This window comes from Bactrocera latifrons, unplaced genomic scaffold (genome assembly GCF_001853355.1).
Source record: "Bactrocera latifrons isolate USDA-ARS-PBARC rearing strain unplaced genomic scaffold, ASM185335v1 scaffold_146, whole genome shotgun sequence".
Classification (NCBI taxonomy): Eukaryota; Metazoa; Arthropoda; class Insecta; order Diptera; family Tephritidae; genus Bactrocera; species Bactrocera latifrons.
In genome coordinates this window covers 319,939-339,308 of record NW_017534919.1, presented here as the reverse complement: position 1 = coordinate 339,308, position 19,370 = coordinate 319,939, and the positions used below count along the sequence as shown (strand labels likewise).

Here is a 19,370-nt window from a genome sequence, read left to right as displayed (position 1 = left end):
AATGTTGGAAAAGGCTTACGGTGATTCCCTTTTATCAAAAAAGCAAACCTACGAGTGTCACAAAGCCCTAAACGCCACTCAAATGATCATTGTAGACATGTATCTTTCTTGACGACTTTCAAAAAAGTGAAGTATATGGTGCTTGAGAATCATCAGGCAAATATTAGAGAAATGGCAAGAAAATGATTTTGGTGGATATTTTGGGTATGAAACGCGTTAATGGAGAGTATTACATGAGTTTGATTGTAACCAAGTCAACAATCATTGGAATGGAAGGAAAAAACGAGCCGATATCAAAAAGAACCAAGCTAATGCCTTTAAAAAGTCCACTCTTTCGATATTCGTATTTTGGTACATCATGAATTTTTTCCGGAGGAACAAATGGTCAGTAAGAAGTTCTATTTGGCCGCACTGAGGCATTTGTGAGAGAAGCAAGCGGCCGCAATTGTGCAAGAATAATTCATAAATTTTTAACGGAGATGATAATGTGATCCAATTTAAAGCCAAAAGGGCAATGAATACCATCGATCAACCACAGTATTCACCAAATGCAAAAATGCTGATTTTTATTTGTCATCTCATTTATTCCTAAGTGAATCTAAGAGTTGCACTCGATGACATGAATGTTTTCATCTCAAAGATGTGCCAGGTAGTTGTCTCAACCTTATGATAGGCCACAGGGCGATCTTTCAGTATCAGGCTGCACACAGTATCAGTAATGATTTTGGATGACTTTAAGGAAATTTTCCTTGGAGTGATCTACGACCTTGATTGAATTCACCATAACATCGATAAACACTGGTGCTCATCGCTAAAACTTGAATTTAGTTTATCGATCTACTGTTGCTATGTTAATCTACCATGAAAATTATAAGAATTAATCGCGCGGAAAAAATTCGCGATTTAGTTCTATTCTTTGGATGAAATGAATATTTTAAGTTACTGTAAATGACATGACTAGTGTCAAAACGTTCTTACTTTGTATAACTTAAAAAATGTCTAATTTATGATAAAGTTTTGAGTTGAAAGATTGCCATACTAGGATTGATAAAATAACGTCAACTAAACGGAAACCTATGTATTGCTTAGAACTGATTTCAAAATAGAGTACAAAAGTTTTTAATTCAAAGCGGTTTTTGGAGTCAAAAAAGGAGTCACAGAGTTCCGGCTGCCAAACAATTACTTTCAACGTGTTTTTGATTCCAGATGGATAAACTAAGTCTTTAAGAGGTTATATTCATTTCATTAATGTACATATATTAAAGGATAGACACACGAAATTCATATCGTTCAAATAAATATTTTTATTAAGGCTATATGTTAAAGTGCAGTTAAAAAAAACTATGCGTACAAATTTTTGAATTAATAAATTTAAACGCTTTCTCAAAAAAATTCTGGAAAATTCGCTTTTTTTCGCCTTCTAACAGCATATAACCCTTTAAGCTAAATTGTAAATTTTGCTGCACTCGTATCACGAAAGAAACAGAAAAGTAGACTCCAGCCGCTGTATCATCTTCGTAGTCAAAAATTGCCTGATCATAAACTGAATAAATGAAAATTTTGCGTACAACGTGCTAACCTACTGACATAAAAGACGGCACATACTGTATAATTTAAGAAAATTATTGAATATTCTTTGTATGATACACGGAGGTTATACTGGCGCGCAGCCAAACTAATTTGAACCCAGAAGTATTCATAATTGGAAAAACTTCCCTTCGCTTATATGATATATTTAGTGTAAATGGAAATGAGTTAGCATTTTTGAGGCAATAATGTTTGTGTTCTGTCGAACTTTTTTTGTTTATAATACATATGAACAAATTACAAAAGGGATTTGGCAGTTTGCCTACTTTTTCATATTTTCATCAACTGAAATGGTATGACTCCATAACAGTGGCGGCCAAAGTTATAAGCTCATAAAGTACACAGGGTTGCATCGAATTTACAGAATTTCTAGTTGATAAAATAAATTCAGCTGGAAATTCAAAGTCGAGTGAAATTACAGCAGAAGTGTGTGAGAACCAGACTCTAAAATGCAGATGTGGATTGCGTAGAGACGCAATGTATGGAAGCCAAAGTTTTGACATGGTCACTGAATTGAAGCGGACACAATAGCATAGAAACCATGTGAAGACTGTGTGTGAAGAGTAAATCTCATACACATACATTACTTATATAGATGCCGTTACACATAGTGTAAAACTATTTGCATTGTATTTACAACGAGTGATTGCGCTGACTTGACTTGACGCACAAAAGCCAATTAGAATGACACATAAGTCAGATCGACAGATAGTGGTTTTATGCGCTTCTCACTTTTGGCTACGGCAAAAGTTCAAAGTGAAAAGTTTTCATTTTAATTTTCATAGTTTTCACATTTGTTTGGTGTGCGAAACTTTCTAGCAGCAAGGTACGCGGAACATGAGGGGCGACAGCGCAGCTAAGTGAAATAGACCATAATCGCCACTTGTTGTGGTTGGCAATGATTCTGTGGCGTGCCACTAATATTGAGGATGAAATTTTTACTAGAAAAGTTTTAGCAAATTACGCCTTTCATATATAATTTAACTTGACACTGAGAAAAGTTGAAAAGTTTGACAAGGCATGGTGAGGAAATAAAATTTAACGACATTTCACATAGCTTGATTTAAGAAAATTACAATAATTGGTGAGTAAATGAAAATAGGTTGAATGCGAAAAATTTTTGTGGATAGATTATCGTTGAGTGAGCAGGTGCCCAAGTCTCTGAGTGATATATTAAGGTGTGGCCTTCTGAGTTCTATTGAGGTCTATTGAGTGAAACTTATTGGATGTAAAGGGTGATCGAAAGATTCACTACTTTATAACGAAAAAATTTAAAAACTGGAAATTTAGTGGAAAATGCTTGTTATCAGCTGAAAGAACATTCTTTGGCTTTTATTTTTTGAAGATTATCACTTTCAAATGTTGGACACGGCTAGGTCTCAGATGCTCCATCTTTTGAGGCCATTTTTCGATGACCCAAAGCCTGCATAGTAGCCATCTTGATGACCAATCGACCGACCCAAAATATGAAATTATTTGCTCACCGATGTGTTCTCTCAATGAATCCATTGATTGATGGGATGTGTGGGAAGTGGCGCCGTCTTATTGAAACCAATTCAATTTCTCCAGTTTATGGCTTCAAATAATGCTCGCCATTGACTGTTTCCTTTGGCATTATTTTTAAAGGGATATGAATCGTTGATTCCCTCATGCCACAAACCACACAAAACCGTTGTTTTTCGGAATGAAATGGCAGCTATTTGATCTCTTCCGGTTGCTCTTTCGGGGTTGTGGCTGCGGATTAAACTTAAATGCGAAGTCAACTTCTCTTTGTCCTAGTTCAATGTGGGAATCGCTAACATTGTATCAGGCTCTCATCAGGAATTTGTTGTGATCCAATCTCTTGAACACGACGCAGAAACTTTCAGTTTGTGCTGACATATATTAATCTCGTAGTCATTTTGTTTACTTCAATTTCTACGTTTTAGTTAGTTTGTCGATAAAAATATATTAATAAACAGAAACACTGTAAAGTCTCATATTGATTATGGAGTGCCTCAATTTTAAAAATTTTGGTCACATGAAATCTGATCACATGATCAGGAAAGCTTAAAACGACTCATGGCGATCGCTCTGCACATCGATAGAAAGTTGCAGAGAAACCGCAAGCCTGAGCAAAGTGTTTTCGAAAGATCAAAATAATACTGGTTACATTAGGGCGGAGGGAAATGATTGGACTTCCTCTGCAAAAGAGCAGCATGTGCAGGTGTTACTGGTGCAATGAACTCAACGCTCAATGTGGTTCTACATCAAAACCTATAGACATCTTTATTCACAAAACAGCAGCATTTGCGGCTATAAGAATGAAAAAAATGGGTGGTTGGAATCAACAGAATTACTACATGGATTACTCAACATTAATAAATCAGATATTCTCCCAAAGCTGGATTTCAATAGACACTCCCAGGTGAGGATAAACTAGAGATGAGAATGGAGAAGAGGCTCAATAGGGGAGGAAGATACTATCTCAGTCTATACCGACGGGTCTAAAATAAACCGCGGAGTAGGCACGGTGGTATTCTCCGCTAATCTGCACATATCTCTCTCTATCCGTCTACCGAACTAGGCTGGCATTTTCCAAGCGGAAGTACTGGGTATTGAAAAGGCCTGCGAAGTTCTATTGGAAAACCACAAGACTATGCGTAAAGCAGCTATATTTAGTGATAGCCAGGCAGCGCTGCTTGCTTTGTCTTCGTCAATGACAAATTTCAGTATAGTTCACAACTGTAAGAAAGCACTAAGCTCAATAAATGATAAGCTCCAACCAGACTTGATCTGGGCTCCCGGTCACAGGTASATTTTCGTTAACGAAAAGCAGACGAGGTGGCAAAGACAGGAGCTTTCCTTAACGTATCCGAGGCGGAGCGAATACCAAGCCCGCTAGGATCAATCAAAAGAGAGATCAATAGACAATTTCAACAAGTTTAAAATAACAGATGGGAAAACATAAAAAAATGCATCATAACTAAACAATTATGACCAAAATATAACAGGAAAATAACCAACGACTTATTAAATAGGTCTAGGAAAAGTATATACAGAGTAACAGCTACCACAACAAGGTACTGGCCATTTGAAAAATATGCGGAATAGTAGGGAACAAGGAAACAATTTTCCACTTTCTCTGTGAAGGCCTAGCCCTATCAAAGATCCGATGCAGAACGCTTGGAATCCATCAAGCACCAAACCTCGAACAGATTTCTACTAAAAGCATATCAGACATAAATAGCTTTATCGAAATCTCAAAATGGTTTGAAAGAGAAGGTGACACTGAAGGTTCCACGAATATTGCATCAAAATGACACAGTGAGTGCTAATTGAGGCCGAAAGACAACAGGGCTGCACTTCTACCTACCTAGGACCTCTAAACTATATAATATGAATGAAAAAAAAAAAAAATTACTCGTCAAGTTTTGTATGACATCAAAACATATATTCTCTTAATAAATATGAACATTAATTATATAAGGAAAAATTTGTGCTTAGTATAACAAAAATAGTAATGATTTTCGTGAACATTTTCCTTCTGGAAGACCTTTTACTTAATACTTTTCTTGGCTTAATATCCAGCAATACTCATTTGGCATTCCTGCGCTTCATTTGCCTTGTTTGTGTTTTTCCATTTAAAAAATGTACTGATGCCCATTGTACATACATTTTTCGGCAAGCAATCCAGATGTGAGTCCAGAATATGTATTTTCAAGGAACTTAAAGCTTTCTATGACATTATAAGTTCAAGCCAAGTCAAGCATTATGCTAAAATTTCTATTCCCAGAAAAATTCCGTACTATTTTTAATAAAATTTTTTCTTCAGTCTTCTTTGAAATGAACAATTTAAGAGCCTCAACAAAACGATACCAGAAAGCAGTCAAAGAATGTATAATCGACATTTAGAGTAACTAATCAGTAATCAGCTTTTTTGAGTGGCTGGTAGTTTCCAGTCCTCTTACTAATCACCTTTGCTGCTTCTGAACTCAACATTCATTGGGAGGCCTCAAGTAAGTACTTGTAATGTTAAAAGTTTCTTCTCATCGTGTGAAGCGCAATAGGTGTAGTAAGATTTCTACGCAAAAATGAGCCTCACCCTCTCTTACTTTTGCTTTTACTATTTTTTTTTTCTATCTCTCTTATGTAAAAGTGTTCTGCAGTTTCCACGAATGTCATCTAAATAGTAACTCCATGAAAGCGAGTTCAAGATAGCTGTCTGCATTGCATTATATATGCAATTTAAAGATTCTCAGTAAAATACTTACCCAGTGAGCAATGAGTAAAAAAAACTTAAACTTATTTAATATCTTCTTACATTTATTATATTATATAATAATATTAATATATTTCGAATACATATATTTTGGACAACTTTCTTAAAATTGAAACTTAAAAGTTATTTATACAATTTTTTTTACATTCTTATAAAGGCCAAAAATGTGTTTAATCTTATCTTATGGTATATTTTTTTACCAATTGTGTACGTAAATGCATTGTTTGAATAAAATAAATTCTTTTTTCAACAATTTTATCAATAAATTCCGAGTTTTTCACATATTATCTTCTCATTTAAACTCAATATATATTTTTATTACAACATTTTTATTGTGTTAACATTTATCAAATTCGAAAAAGTTATTCTTCAGCAAATTTTTCAATTACAAAGTTGTTGTGTTGGGGAGTTGAGACGTACTGTAGTAGACGGTTATAAAGACAGATGTAGATTCTAGAAGTTCTTGGGTTTTGTAGTTTAATATTTTTTATGTAAATATCAAATATTTTATATCATATTTTTTATATTTTTATTTTTTATTTTTTTTATTTTATATTTTGTGTTTTACTTTTTTTGCTTAATAAATATTTAGTGCATATATACATTTAAAAGATATTATACATTCAAAAGAAACTGCAAATATTTTCGTTTTTATTAATTTCTAATTTTTAGAATTCAATAACATTTTACAATTTTTGAAATATTTTTTATTCTTTCAGTCTTCATTGAAAATTTGGGAGCTTGACAAAATATTTGGTAGATTTATGTTGATGATCGGGCATCGTTGCTTTAACGAGAAAGTTTCGAAATTATGTTATGTTGTATGTGTTAACATATTCACCTTTTGATGAATCGGCACAGGCTATAAGACTATTGGAAATCCCCCAGATCACTCCCGACAAACTGCAACTGGCCGCTGGTAAGCTCAAAACTTACGATGGTCGGACATGATCGGAGCTTTAGAAAAAATTTTAAAGTTTTCGATTACCTTAATTCTGTGGTGCGGAGCTAACTTAGTAACGGAAAACCGAAGTACCATACTAGAGAGGGATGACATAGAAGTTACATCAGGAGCAGCAGAAGGGTCCATTTTAGGCCTGGACCTGTGAAATATTAGTTATTATGGTATACTAATACTAATGCCAGACGAAACATATATAATCGGCTATGCGGATGACACAGCAACAGTAAACACAGCCCGAGACACATAGGAAGACAACAAAAAAAAAAAAAAACTGACTTTCAAAAAAAGATGAAAATAAGAAGAGCGCTATTGATAGAATAAAGAAAGATACGATACTCGCATGGCAATGAACTTGAGAGAGTGAAAGTCGCTGCAGATGGAGGATCAGACTTATTAAGGACAAGCCGCAAAATTTAGTTCTACACAACACAGTTTCAAATTCAGACACAGATATTTCAGAAAGTACCTACATACAATGTATAAAGTCGTAGAGCCGTCAACATGCGATGAAACGGGAACACACCACAGTAGAAGTACTGATTGGCCGCTGGATATCGAAAAAACTGGAAGATTATCCAGAAATACGCAGCAATTTTGCTACGGCGAAAAAGGCGAGTGGCGGACCAGGTAAGCAGATGTAAATCTTTCATTAAAAATAATGGAACGCCACCCTGAAGTAATGCAAACGCGGTTACAGGCTGGGAGAGTGATGTGCAAATGGCACATACCGTTGCTCTGATGACAGCTCTGCTTATGCCGAAGCATTTTATATCCCTCATCCGCAAAAACAAAATGTTGCCTATTTTTAAGATTATAAATATATGTATAATAATTAAACACACATGAATTGAGTTCTACAGCAAGTTTAGTGGTGGATATGCTTATTGCATTAAAAAATTTTATATCAGCAAAATTTGCTTAAGAGAGTTTCATAAATTTTTAGTAATTTGATTTACATCCTGTATGGATTAACCTTAGTTTTTTTAGCTTTATTAGGAAAAAGTTTTGGAAAACAAAACTTTATATTTCATGATTTTTTAATATTAACAATATATTAATCTTATGCCGGCAGTAGAATTATATAATTTTGTACCACAAAGGTGTTTCACGAAATTTCCACCGGATCTAAAGGAAAAAACAAAGTACATAGTTTCTATATTGAAGCATACGTTTAGGCAAAAATTAATAGAACGTGTGTCAAAGTTCTGACCTTTGAAAATATACGTGTTGCTTTTCTTTAATGGTAAAAAATCTTAAACAATACACCAATATCTTTACAACAATTTCCACATAAAATTTCAATATAGACCAATTGTATGACAAGTGATTTTTAAATTTTGTGTAAAACGCCTAAAAGTATATGCCTACAATTCCCGTCTACAAGTCCGTTTGCAGCACCTTGTTAATCACATCATCGCGCTCCACCAGCGCGCACATCGGACGCTCATGATCAAGGACTAGTATCATCTCTTCACCCTCAAGTGTCGCTGCGCGCACCGTTGTGCGTCCATTTGGTTGCAGCGTCACAGGAGCGCCGCCATCTGTCGATGCGGTTGCAGTTGCCAGTAGCAAAGCTGACGCCTTCTCGCCCGCCGCTGGGGCTATGGTTGTTGAAGAAGTTGTAACCGAGGAACTGTTATTTGCGCTTGTTGTTGCTATAAAATGTGGCTCATTTTCGTTAGCGTTGAGCAGACGCTTCTGCCGATTTTTGCTGTTGCTTTGTTTCGCTAACAGACTCGGCTCAGCCTGCAGTTGAGCGTTCACTTCATGCTTAGTCATACAAGTGAAAGCTTTGTAAAAGCTCTTGCGAAAGTTGTCACTAAGAAAAGCATAGAGTATCGGATTAACAGCAGAGTTGGAGTAAACCAGACAGCAGAGCAATAGGAAAATGAGTATTTCAAGTCGTGAGAGTTGACTTTGCATAGGATTAGAGTTGATAAGCGCCACCTGTGATATCCAATACGGCAGCCAACAGCATATGTAAACAGTGATAACGGTGAGCACAAGGCGCGTCACCTTGCGGTGCGAACGTTTCTTTTCCTTTGACTTGTGCTTTGAGCCGACCGCATGCAGCTTACGTATGACCAAAACGTAAAAACATAAAATGAAACTGAGTGGTATGGCGAAACCGAGAAAGAATGTGTATAGCGTAAACATAGTGGCCGAATGCCTTTTGTACGTTTCAGGCCATTCTATATTACAAGAGAGATTCACGCCATCCTCTTGGCTAATAGTGCTCGCATAGAGTATGACCGGCAGCATAAGCACAGCTGAGGTCAGCCATGCTATAGCCGATACAATCTTAGCGATGCGTTGTGTGCGGTATTTCGTCGAGGCGATCGGATGACAAACTGCGAGATAACGATCAGCAGACATGATCAGTAGAAAAATTGATGAAGTGAACTGCGTAATCGAAGTGCTAACCATATAAGCTTTACACATGTACTCGCCGAAGCGCCAACCACAAATACGCATGGTATACAATAAAAACGGTATGCCGATCAAAAAACATTCGTCGGCGATCGCCAAATTTAGTAAGTAGATATTCGTCACAGTCTGCATTTTCGAAAAGCGCAACACGACGTAAATGACGAGCGTATTACCAAAGATGCCGACAAGACAAACGAGCGAGTAGAGTATGACTGTGGCCAGATCGGCGAGTGAATTGCGATGCGCCAGACAGTGTTCATAAAAAGTGCGTCTGCGTTGCGTATGCCGACCGGTCAGTGCTGCATGCGCGTGGGTAGCATTGTATGCCGCTGACGTTCTCGTGGTATTATGCATATTTCGTGGCGTTACAGTGCGCCTGTCGGTCGACATTTGCTGCGCGCTCGACTGCTGACTCGGCGTGACAGTACTTATGTTGTCGTTTTCCGCAGTACTCATCACGCGCGTCATTGTACTGCTGGCAGGCCAAATTGTCGTCAGCGCTTCTGCTTTGTCGCGCTCAATCATTTCACCGCCCTCAGTTGACACGCGCGCCGTTGGCTTACCTGCTGTTTCCATGCAATTAAATAACAACAATGCGCTGCTGAAGATGATCAATGTCATGCCATTCGTCGTCGTAGTTGCTAGCCGTTGCCACCACATTTTTGCGGTATTGAATTTCGTTAAGGGTTTTGTGCTTGACTGATTTGCTGCCGATGGACAGCTGACAGCTGTCAGTTGAGTTTTAATGCTTTTACGCTTCAATAATGTATGCCTTGTTGTTTTCTACTAAAAGCTTCGCAAGTTCTTTATTCATTCAAGTGTTTTTATTATTTTCCTGTATGTATGTAAGCATGGACGCGTTGAGAGTAAATGAGGTGTGGGTGTATATTGACCTGCAAGTGAAATATTAAATTAAAAATTTGTATAATAAAGTCAATATTTGAACAGCTTAATGTAGCAAAACTTTAGGCTCATATAATATATTAATATATTTTTACATATTACATATACTCTCTTTTCGGTATATGTATAGTGAAAGACTGCGCTGCAAAAAGTTTAATGTTTACGATTTGTCACATGACATTATGATAAAGTTCCTGACTGAAAGCGTTCAAGCGTTAATTATTAAAATTTGCTGCCCAAAGGTATGCTATAATAAAACAAGTATTACATATTTTGGTGTGTATGTTTCTGGTGTTAAAACGCGATATGAATTTGATTGAGTTCATGATATAATACTCGAGGGAAGAGTGTGGAAATATACTTATTGGCAAATGCATTTCGATTCCGTCTTTAAAGGGGCTTAGGACCTCCCTTTAGTTGAAGTCCACTGATTGTGACGACGGTAGAGGTTAGTGACTCTGAAAGCATGCTGAACTTACTTTTATTCGTAGTGCAAAAATCTGGGTAGAAGTCCTTGCTGTAGCGAAGTCAACTATTGGTGACCAAGGCAGGGTTTGTTGAACCTAACCTAACTAAGAGAATATACCTTGAAAATGGTTTCACTGCGCAGTAAAAGCAAATAAGAGAACTATATAATTGAGAAGTTCGTAAGAGCACCTTGTAATGGTATACAGACGGCTTGATAATGACAGATGAAATTGAGGTCGGGAGAGTGGCGCCTTATACCAAACTGTCAGGGTCCATAGGTCGGTTTCTAAGCATTTTTCAAGTTCAATCTCGCAGCGAGTACTTTTAATGTACCTTGCATTTGAACTTTGCGTAAGTCAATATAAATAGTGAGTGGTCTAATTGTTTGCGAATTGGCTTCACTACTTAGGCTTATATCTCACTTTTGCTAGCAAAAATCATCAAGTACCTCGAATATTTTAGTTTTAGCGAACCTTAATAGTTACCTCTAAAATTGGTGTAATTGTTAATTTTTGAACCCAAAAGTTTCGCTCCTAAATGTATGCTACATTAGTAGACAATCATACTATAAATTTCTGGATATATTAGCTAAGGAAAAGCTTTGAAACAATGAAATGTATTTTAGGAGTACACAGCTGTAAGTATATATGATGATTTTACTTTATTTTTCATTTTCAATCGAATGGTTAGTAGCTTTAATAGCTTTCAAACTGATATCTTATTTTGAACACAAAGCTTAAGGCATGCGTTGTGTGCTTAAACCAAACCAAAAATTGCCATTAATGCAATTTCGTTATGACTTACGCATTGAGAAACAAAATCAAACAACTTGGTATGGATATAACAGACTTACGTGCGAACGTAGAAAGTAATAGTTATGCATAAAAATTTATACATGTATGTTGAATTGATAATTCCAATGAATTTATGGCCATTTTGTAGGTTTACGTATGGCTGTCTGTATGCCAAAGTATTTACTCCGTAGAATAAATTCATATTCATTTATTTGCGTAAATGAAAATCTCTCAATTTGTGGATATAAATAAATAATTTTGCATAAGTGTGTTAAGGTAGAAGCGCCCGAAGCTATACTAGAGGTATGCATAAGAGTATACATGCTTTTAGGTGTCAAATAATATAGGCCAATGGAAGTTATTTCCCTGATAGTAATTACAAAATATACATATACATATTTATATATAACTAAATTTTTAGGAAGTGTACATAATTTCACTCGAAAACATTGCTGATTTGTTTTTCGCACATTGCATACCCACAGGCGCATAAGCGTGGCGAAGCAATTTGTTTAATTAAAATGCACACTACAGCATGTTTTGCGTTACGAAATTGCTGAGTGGCAACTCGAATCGATTTGTTGGAAATGATTTTCAAAGTGATTTATACGTAAATAAATTTGTTACGCTACCATTTCTGCGAAAATCTGATTAAGCGCAATCGTTGGCGTCACGCTTTTTGCTTCATGTGTCATTTACTCTGCAGTTGCATACCTGTAGGCGCTTAAGCAATTTTCAATCCTTTTATTAAAACGTTTGCAGTCATGAAATCTCTTGAAAATTTATGCTCCGTAAAAGGCTTTTTGCAATTCATTACGCCCGCTTAAGTCGTCACTTAGTTGGATGTGTCACATGTGCGCCCAAAAGCTCAAAAATGCCATGATGTATGCAGAAAGTCAAAGCAATCTTGTTAGCCACACAAGTTTTGCACTTTATTGGTATTAATTGTAGGCGACCCCAACTCGATGATTTAATTTGCCTCAAATGTCAAATGGCTATGTGGCTACGGTGCACATGCGAGGTCAGGATCAGTTCGTTAAACTTTGTGTACAGAATTTTATACACTTGCGTATACATCTAATGCAAACAAATCGCTTTAAAGTGTTTGCTTATTATTTGCACACTTCAGTTGGCATTTGTGTGAGTGTATTTGCCAATTGGCGCCGTTGTCTGTGCCAGTGACACGCATTTTCGTATCAATGTACCCGAATAAATTTACCCGCTCAACGTGAGCTTTTGTGCTTAAAAGGCGCTCACATGCAAATGCAAACAAATAAATGTGCGCACTCATACAGACATTCGATTATACATACATATACATTTTATATGCATATTTATTTATGTGTTTGTATATACATTTTAAATATCCTTGCAATCAGCATTGCAAATTTCAATGGTTTGTATTCGAAATCATTCCAATACTAGTTCAAAGTGAATGGGAAAGGTGTTTAGCGTTGCTTTGTAATTAAAGAATTAAAATTACTTCTTGACCTAGAACGGAATATAAATATGTTAATTTAAAAGTATGATATAAAAGCAGCTAATCCGAAAAATTGTATATTTTGTTTTACTTGAAGCGGTAATATATTTACAGAATTTTGTGTAATTTAATAATCAGCGATTCATTTTGAAGATTTCTGAATTCTCTTTATCTCGTTGCCGATCTTTAGGAGGAACTCCGCAATAATGGTAAGGAGATCTCACCACATTGTCAAAAAGCTTAATTAGTATATAGATTATTAAAAGTTTCGATGAAAGTACTTTTTCACATTTTGAGTTTTTGACGAAATGGTGCTTTAAAAAAGTAATTTTCTGTGAAAATGTTTACATTTAAGTGTTGACTAAAAAATCAAAATGATTTTCAAAAAATCCTAGAAAACTTAAGTTAAATCGTTTAGAAGAAAATTTCCTCACCAAAATATATAACATTTTCATTATTTGATTTTCTTTTACTTTCGGTAGCTCTCTGCCTTCTTCTCCAACTGCTTCATTCAACCCACAACACCCTTGTTGGTATGTGGGCAGAGAAGAATCCGTCAGAGTGCGATTTGGCGACTTCGTGATCCAAGTAATTCGGTATGAAGTCAAAGTGTGTGAGGATATCCGAGTGTTCAGATACGTGTTATTTTAAGAACCCAGCTTAACTGAGTCTGATGGCAATTTTCACAATCATACATCTTCCGACGATATTTTCCGTCACTATATGCAAGATGGCGTTGAATGCCATGATTAAAGTGGACCTTAGTGCACATGCTATTGATTATTGCCCGTTGCACGATCTCGAGTTTCTTTTCAAAACTCTTTATAGAAACTTAATTTTGATTGCTCAGTTTGTACGGTATCTATATATATATACAGATATGATACGAATATTGCACCACTGTTTTAGATAATTACTGATGCCAAACTTGGGGAAAGATATCTTGTCAAATGAAAAAGTGTTCCATACAAGAACTTTAATATGCCCGACGAGGTTGTGTTATAGCTATATGATATAGTGTTCCAATATCGGCGGTTCCATCAAATGAGAATCTAATTGGAAAGATAAAATTGCTGACGAAATTTCAGATTGATATTTGAAAACTTGAACGACTAGTTCACGTAGCCCGACAGCCGACAGACGGACATGGCCAAATCAACTCAGATCATAATGCTGATCATTTATATGCTTGTAATAATATTTCCTGCTGTTTGCTACATTCAAACTGGCAAACTGAATTTACCCAGTTCAGCGTATAAAAATATGCTAAATAAGCTTTGTCATATGGCAACACTGAAAAGTTTTCAGTTTTGAAAGAATACATGTACGAGTACTTACGAGCCAAACCCGTTTACAAATCACGTTCATGGTATTTTCGTATGTACTTGTGGCACATTTACGAACAACGAAGGAAAAGGCCTGGAAAGCTCATCTCATGACTTCAAAACTCCCTTACAGCTCAGGGGAGTTAAGTATCCAATTCATTTTGGTATGCAAAAAAGTTGAGACACAGCTCTAATTTACTTCGAAGTAGTTACCGAGAAAGTTTTCGTCAGTTTTTCAAAAGTAGATCCGATTAATGCTGAAGAAGTTAAAAGCGAACGTAATGAAGATTGTACATAAAATAGATATTTTTTATACCTACTAGTTAATTTAAATTGGTTTGGAACCGCCAGTAACGGAAAATTGTCTGCTCTGGAATCGAACTACACTATTTTACTCATTAATTTGAGAAAAGATTGAGAGAATATGAAGGGAAGCTTCGTTTGAACTTCAACTGTAAAAATTTAGTTAGACTATGGAGATCAAAGATTCTCGAGATACTCGAATTCTAGCCTTATTATAAAGCGGTCACATAGAGCTTTTAGAATCGTCCAAAATGAAGTGATATTTTTTACATTACCCCCAGATGTTGAGCTTTAAAGTGAAAGGCTACGTTTAAGCACGATATATTTTAACATTTTTTCACCCAATGTTATGTTTAACTTCCTCAGTGAAAGCTGTGAAATAGAGGTTATTAAGATTTTTCGCCTAAAGGTATATTACAAAGGTACTGGTTATTAAGATCTTCCGCCTAAAGGTATATTACAATAATTAAATTTTCAGTTACTTTATTAAAATCTGAAGCTTGCGCTGCAATTGTAGAAGCTATTTTTAAGTTCTACGGTATTTATTAATTGCTGGTATTGGAAAGTCGACGGAAAACAAAGTAGGTGTGCGGATCAAAATTGGCTTTAATTCCAGGGTTTGATTTTGCTTTAGTAGAGAGGTTGAAGAATTAGACACACTTTATAAGCGGAACCTTTAAATAATTAGGTCGTTTTGAAACGAAGTCTTAACCAGATTGGATATCATTCTCCTAGGAAAGGTATTTAAAAGGTTTTCAGGAATGGAAAGTTTACTACATATTTCAGTAAAATTCTACAGAAACGTGTTTTGAATCACAATAATTAAGAACACAGCAACATTTTTTCAGATGTCGCTGTAAAGAAATAAGTAAGGTATTCCTAGAGTTTCATAATTTAGTTTCTCGGAAGCATGTGCATTCATCGATCTTTTACGCAACCATGACCGAACTAGTCCCTCCTGGGTTGAATTTTCTACTAGAATTTTCCACATTCACAAACACACATGCTCACGCCGCACTCAAACACTATTTGCGTGAATAGCAAAAATGCAAATAACTCACAATGCGCTCCCAAATGTATGCCACACACCACATACACGTGTGCACCACAAACATATACATGCACATATACGTGCACATATATATATAAATATATATTTAGCTATGTTATATTTGCCTTCTTCACTTGCTCACCCACCGCGCATTGCCAAGCTAAATTATATCGTGTTTCATCATGAGTGTTCTTGTGTGTGTGCGTGTGTTTGTGATTCCGGAAAATGAGTTGCTACTTTCTGCTGGCATTTCGGTTGATTTCACTTCCGTTGCTCTACTTGACCGCACAACGGTGTCACAAGCACATGCGCCTGCCGAGATGCTCCTTAGCACCATAGCAACAAACACACTTGCTGATATTGTTATTATTGTTGTTGTGTAAATAAGTCGATTTTATTATCAAATGATGTTCAATTGAATTTCGGTTATTGTGTGCTGGTTTAGTAGAGAGAGAAGGAATGAGAAAGGACGACAGAGAAAGTTACGAAAGTTCCATAATTAAAAAATTTAAGTAATGTCTATGATTATATACTCTCACAGTGTTCGCAATCAGCGTCGGGTTTTCTTATGAGGTTCCAAGAATCGGTTTGTCATCGGGGTTTGAAATAAGGCATTGCTTCAACGGTTGACAATTTACAGAAAATATGAATGCAAGTATAGATATTCAACCAGATCTTTTTCCCATAATTCTCTTAATTAATGTAAATGGCTAGTTAATTAATCTTCTAGTGAATGTCCAAGCAGCATACAAGGCTATACATAGCGCCTACACTCAGTCTATACTTAACGTCACTTCCTTAGTTTAAGTAAGCAGGCAATAACTAGACTCCCAGTGGCAAACTGGGTAAAAATTATATGGCTAGGTCAGAAGATACCACCTCAAAGATCTCAACTTCAAAAATTTGGTAAAGTAGAATCGGCGAAGTGCATAAGATAATATGAAGCTGGAACATTATATTTGCAAATGACCAGTTTTCAGCCGGTTAACACAGGATATCTTCCATGGCTTTAAATATTTCTGGAAAAAAATCAAGTAATTTATCAAATTTTCAGCGTTACTGGATAATACTTAATTGGTTACCACTTGGGAGCACAATGAGCATAATGATAGTATACATAAAATTACTCTCACTTTAGCAGAGTGTGCGATTACTTCGCAGCTACAGTTTACGTGTTTAGAGATAGTATTGAATTAAAAACTGAAATTCATAAAGCACTTGACATACGCATCAAATAAGTAAAGCAAATAAGATTTACAATGCTTTATCAAGAATGATGGCAAATAAAGGCTGTGTGCGCTCCTGACTTCTAATAACAAAAGCGTTGAGCTCTGTGATACTAGGGGCACTAGACATATTAGGCGTATGCCAGACTAATAAATGAGGTGCATAGACTCACAGCAATAAGAGTGACAAGTGCTTTCCGGACTATATATATCCAGAGAAACAGTTGAAGTACTAGCAATTATGCTGCTTATAGACATCCAGGGACACGAATTTATTAGATTATATGAGCTGCCAGCGCCAATTACAGTAATATAAAAAGGAGAGAAAGAAGAGCATAATTATATGGCAGCAGCGGTGACAAACCTCAACCAAAGGACGGTGGACCCACAGACTTATACCTGACAGCCATTCGTGGATAACAAGACAACATGGGGACCTGGATTTCCGCCTGACTCAAATATTCAGCGAGCATGGGTGCTTCAGACGTTATCTATATAAATTTCAAAATAACGTCAGTCCGTATTCGATGTGTACAGAGTTCACAGAAGACGATGAATACGTGTTTTTCCATTGTCCTCGGGCTCTAAATATAAGGGAAAAGTTAGAACCTGTACCAGGTGGCAGTCTAACGGTGGAAAATTTGACTGCAATTAAGTGTTAGTCTTCTGATAAGTGTAAAGTTGTTCGCAAAGCGGCAACTTCTATCACAAATAAATTAAGTCAGTTACAGCAGAATAGGCGTCAATTTGTCCATGGTATAGAAGAGACGTAAAATGTCTTGTCATTTCAACGAAGTAATACCTTATGTGGTGTTTCCGTAGAAGCGTCTTGAGTTGACAGCAATTTTCGTTTAGCGGATTAAACCTCCGCACTCTGGCTTTAGGTGCTTCCCCCTACTTTAAAACAAAGAACACTCAATATAGTCGCTTAGAGTTATCGGCCACTAGGAAAATATATCCAATAAATTTTCGCATAAATTACAAGATTGCAGGATAAACTAACAGTTACAGCAAACCAACACAATTGCAGTCACTACCTCAAATTTATTGTTATTGTAGCTGTCAGTGTGCGTTTCAGAATTTGCTGCAGCACTTTGCGCTGAATGCAATTTATATGATTGCCATGAGCGAGCTTTTGTCATTTATATACGCTATTTGAGCTTTAACTAGATGTCTCAGTTACAACAAATGCAAAGTTCAGCTTGTTCGTATTGTTGTTGCAAAAAGCGCAATTCCCTTAACACCATTGTTTTGCGCACTAAACGCCGATTGCTTTCAATTGCCCGACGAGCACTTTCAATTGGTTACGAAATTTATACAATTTAACGGTACTAAATTGCAGCAGCCAACGGTAGTGGCATTACCGGAAATCAGAGTGGCGGCAACAACGTAACGGCATGTTGCATTGCGGTACTTGCCAACGCATTAAGTTGCCAATTTGTATAAATGTTTGGCTATAAATGGCAAATGGAAATCGTATTTTGCAATTTTTGTTGTTGTTGTTCTTGTTGTAGTAGTCCCGTTACCGCAATGGTGACAAAAATGCACAAACCAATATGCAAACAAAGCCACAATCGAAATTCTAATTCGAAGTGATGTTGCTGGTGAATAAGTGTGTCTGTGTGTGGCACGTTTTGCAGCGTGCAACGCGGAGGCATTTCGACATGTAAGTGCCAATCAAGTGGCAACTGAGCGGCGATAAAAACAATAAAATGTCGTTACAGGAGCAAAAGCAACGACAAAAAAGATTACAACAACAACACAATTTTACACCAAAATTCTACAACAACAACTATTGACAAAAACAACAATATGCATCGAGTTGTAAATAGTCGAAAACTAAACTGCAGCGAAATGGCAGACACATATTTTTGTTTTTGTTGTTATGGCACGAACTTGGAAATCAAATCACATCAATATTGCAACATTATTTTTATTGTGATAGCTGATGTTTTTGCGTGCTTGTTTGCGTGAGTGTTGCGACAAATAGCAGGCAAACAAATAAACAAATCGAATTGCAAGTGATGGCCATTGAAATGGCAGCGTTGAAAGCCGGACAAATGGCTAATTAAATGCAACACTACAAAAACACGAGAAATGAGCGCAAACTGTGAAAATGTGGCAGCTTGTTTTCGCAAAAACATTTCACGGAAACTTGAACTTATTGTGTGATAATGAAGTTGCTGCGGACATTTGAATTAAGGTGCAGTGAAAAGGTGAAAAAGAAATGCTTATGAAATAAGTTGAAATTTGAACTCAATTTTGATCGGCCAGTCTTTATGGTAGCTTTATGCTTTAATTAAATTTTGTTATTAATTTTAATTTTAACTTTAAATTTGTTTTTAATTTTACTCTTATTTTGTTATAATGTTGTTTTGAAGTAGTTTTGGTTTTAATTTTAATTAATTCCTTTTATTTTTAATTTTAAACTTATTTAAATTAGTTATAGTATCAACTAAAATGTTGAACTTTTTTGTAATGCGGTTTTTATACTCTCGCAACAAAGTTGCTAAAGAGAGTATTATAGTTTTGTTCACATAACGGTTGTTTGTAAGTCCTAAAACTAAAAGAGTCAGAT

The 19,370-nt window shown here is 36.0% G+C and overlaps 1 protein-coding gene across 2 annotated transcripts in view; it reads right to left on the bottom strand.

Annotated features, from left to right (window-relative positions):
* Positions 1-6,592: 6,592 nt before the first annotated feature.
* The window catches only part of LOC108965700 (somatostatin receptor type 2-like), a 40,702-nt gene continuing 27,924 nt past the window's right edge, over positions 6,593-19,370 (bottom strand). For both annotated transcript variants that reach the window (XM_018928279.1, XM_018928280.1), the window contains exon 2: positions 6,593-10,135. In XM_018928279.1, the coding sequence (XP_018783824.1) occupies positions 8,190-9,902 (1,713 nt within the window). In that variant the 5' untranslated portion in view covers positions 9,903-10,135 and the 3' untranslated portion in view covers positions 6,593-8,189. The remainder of the gene's footprint in view (positions 10,136-19,370) is intronic.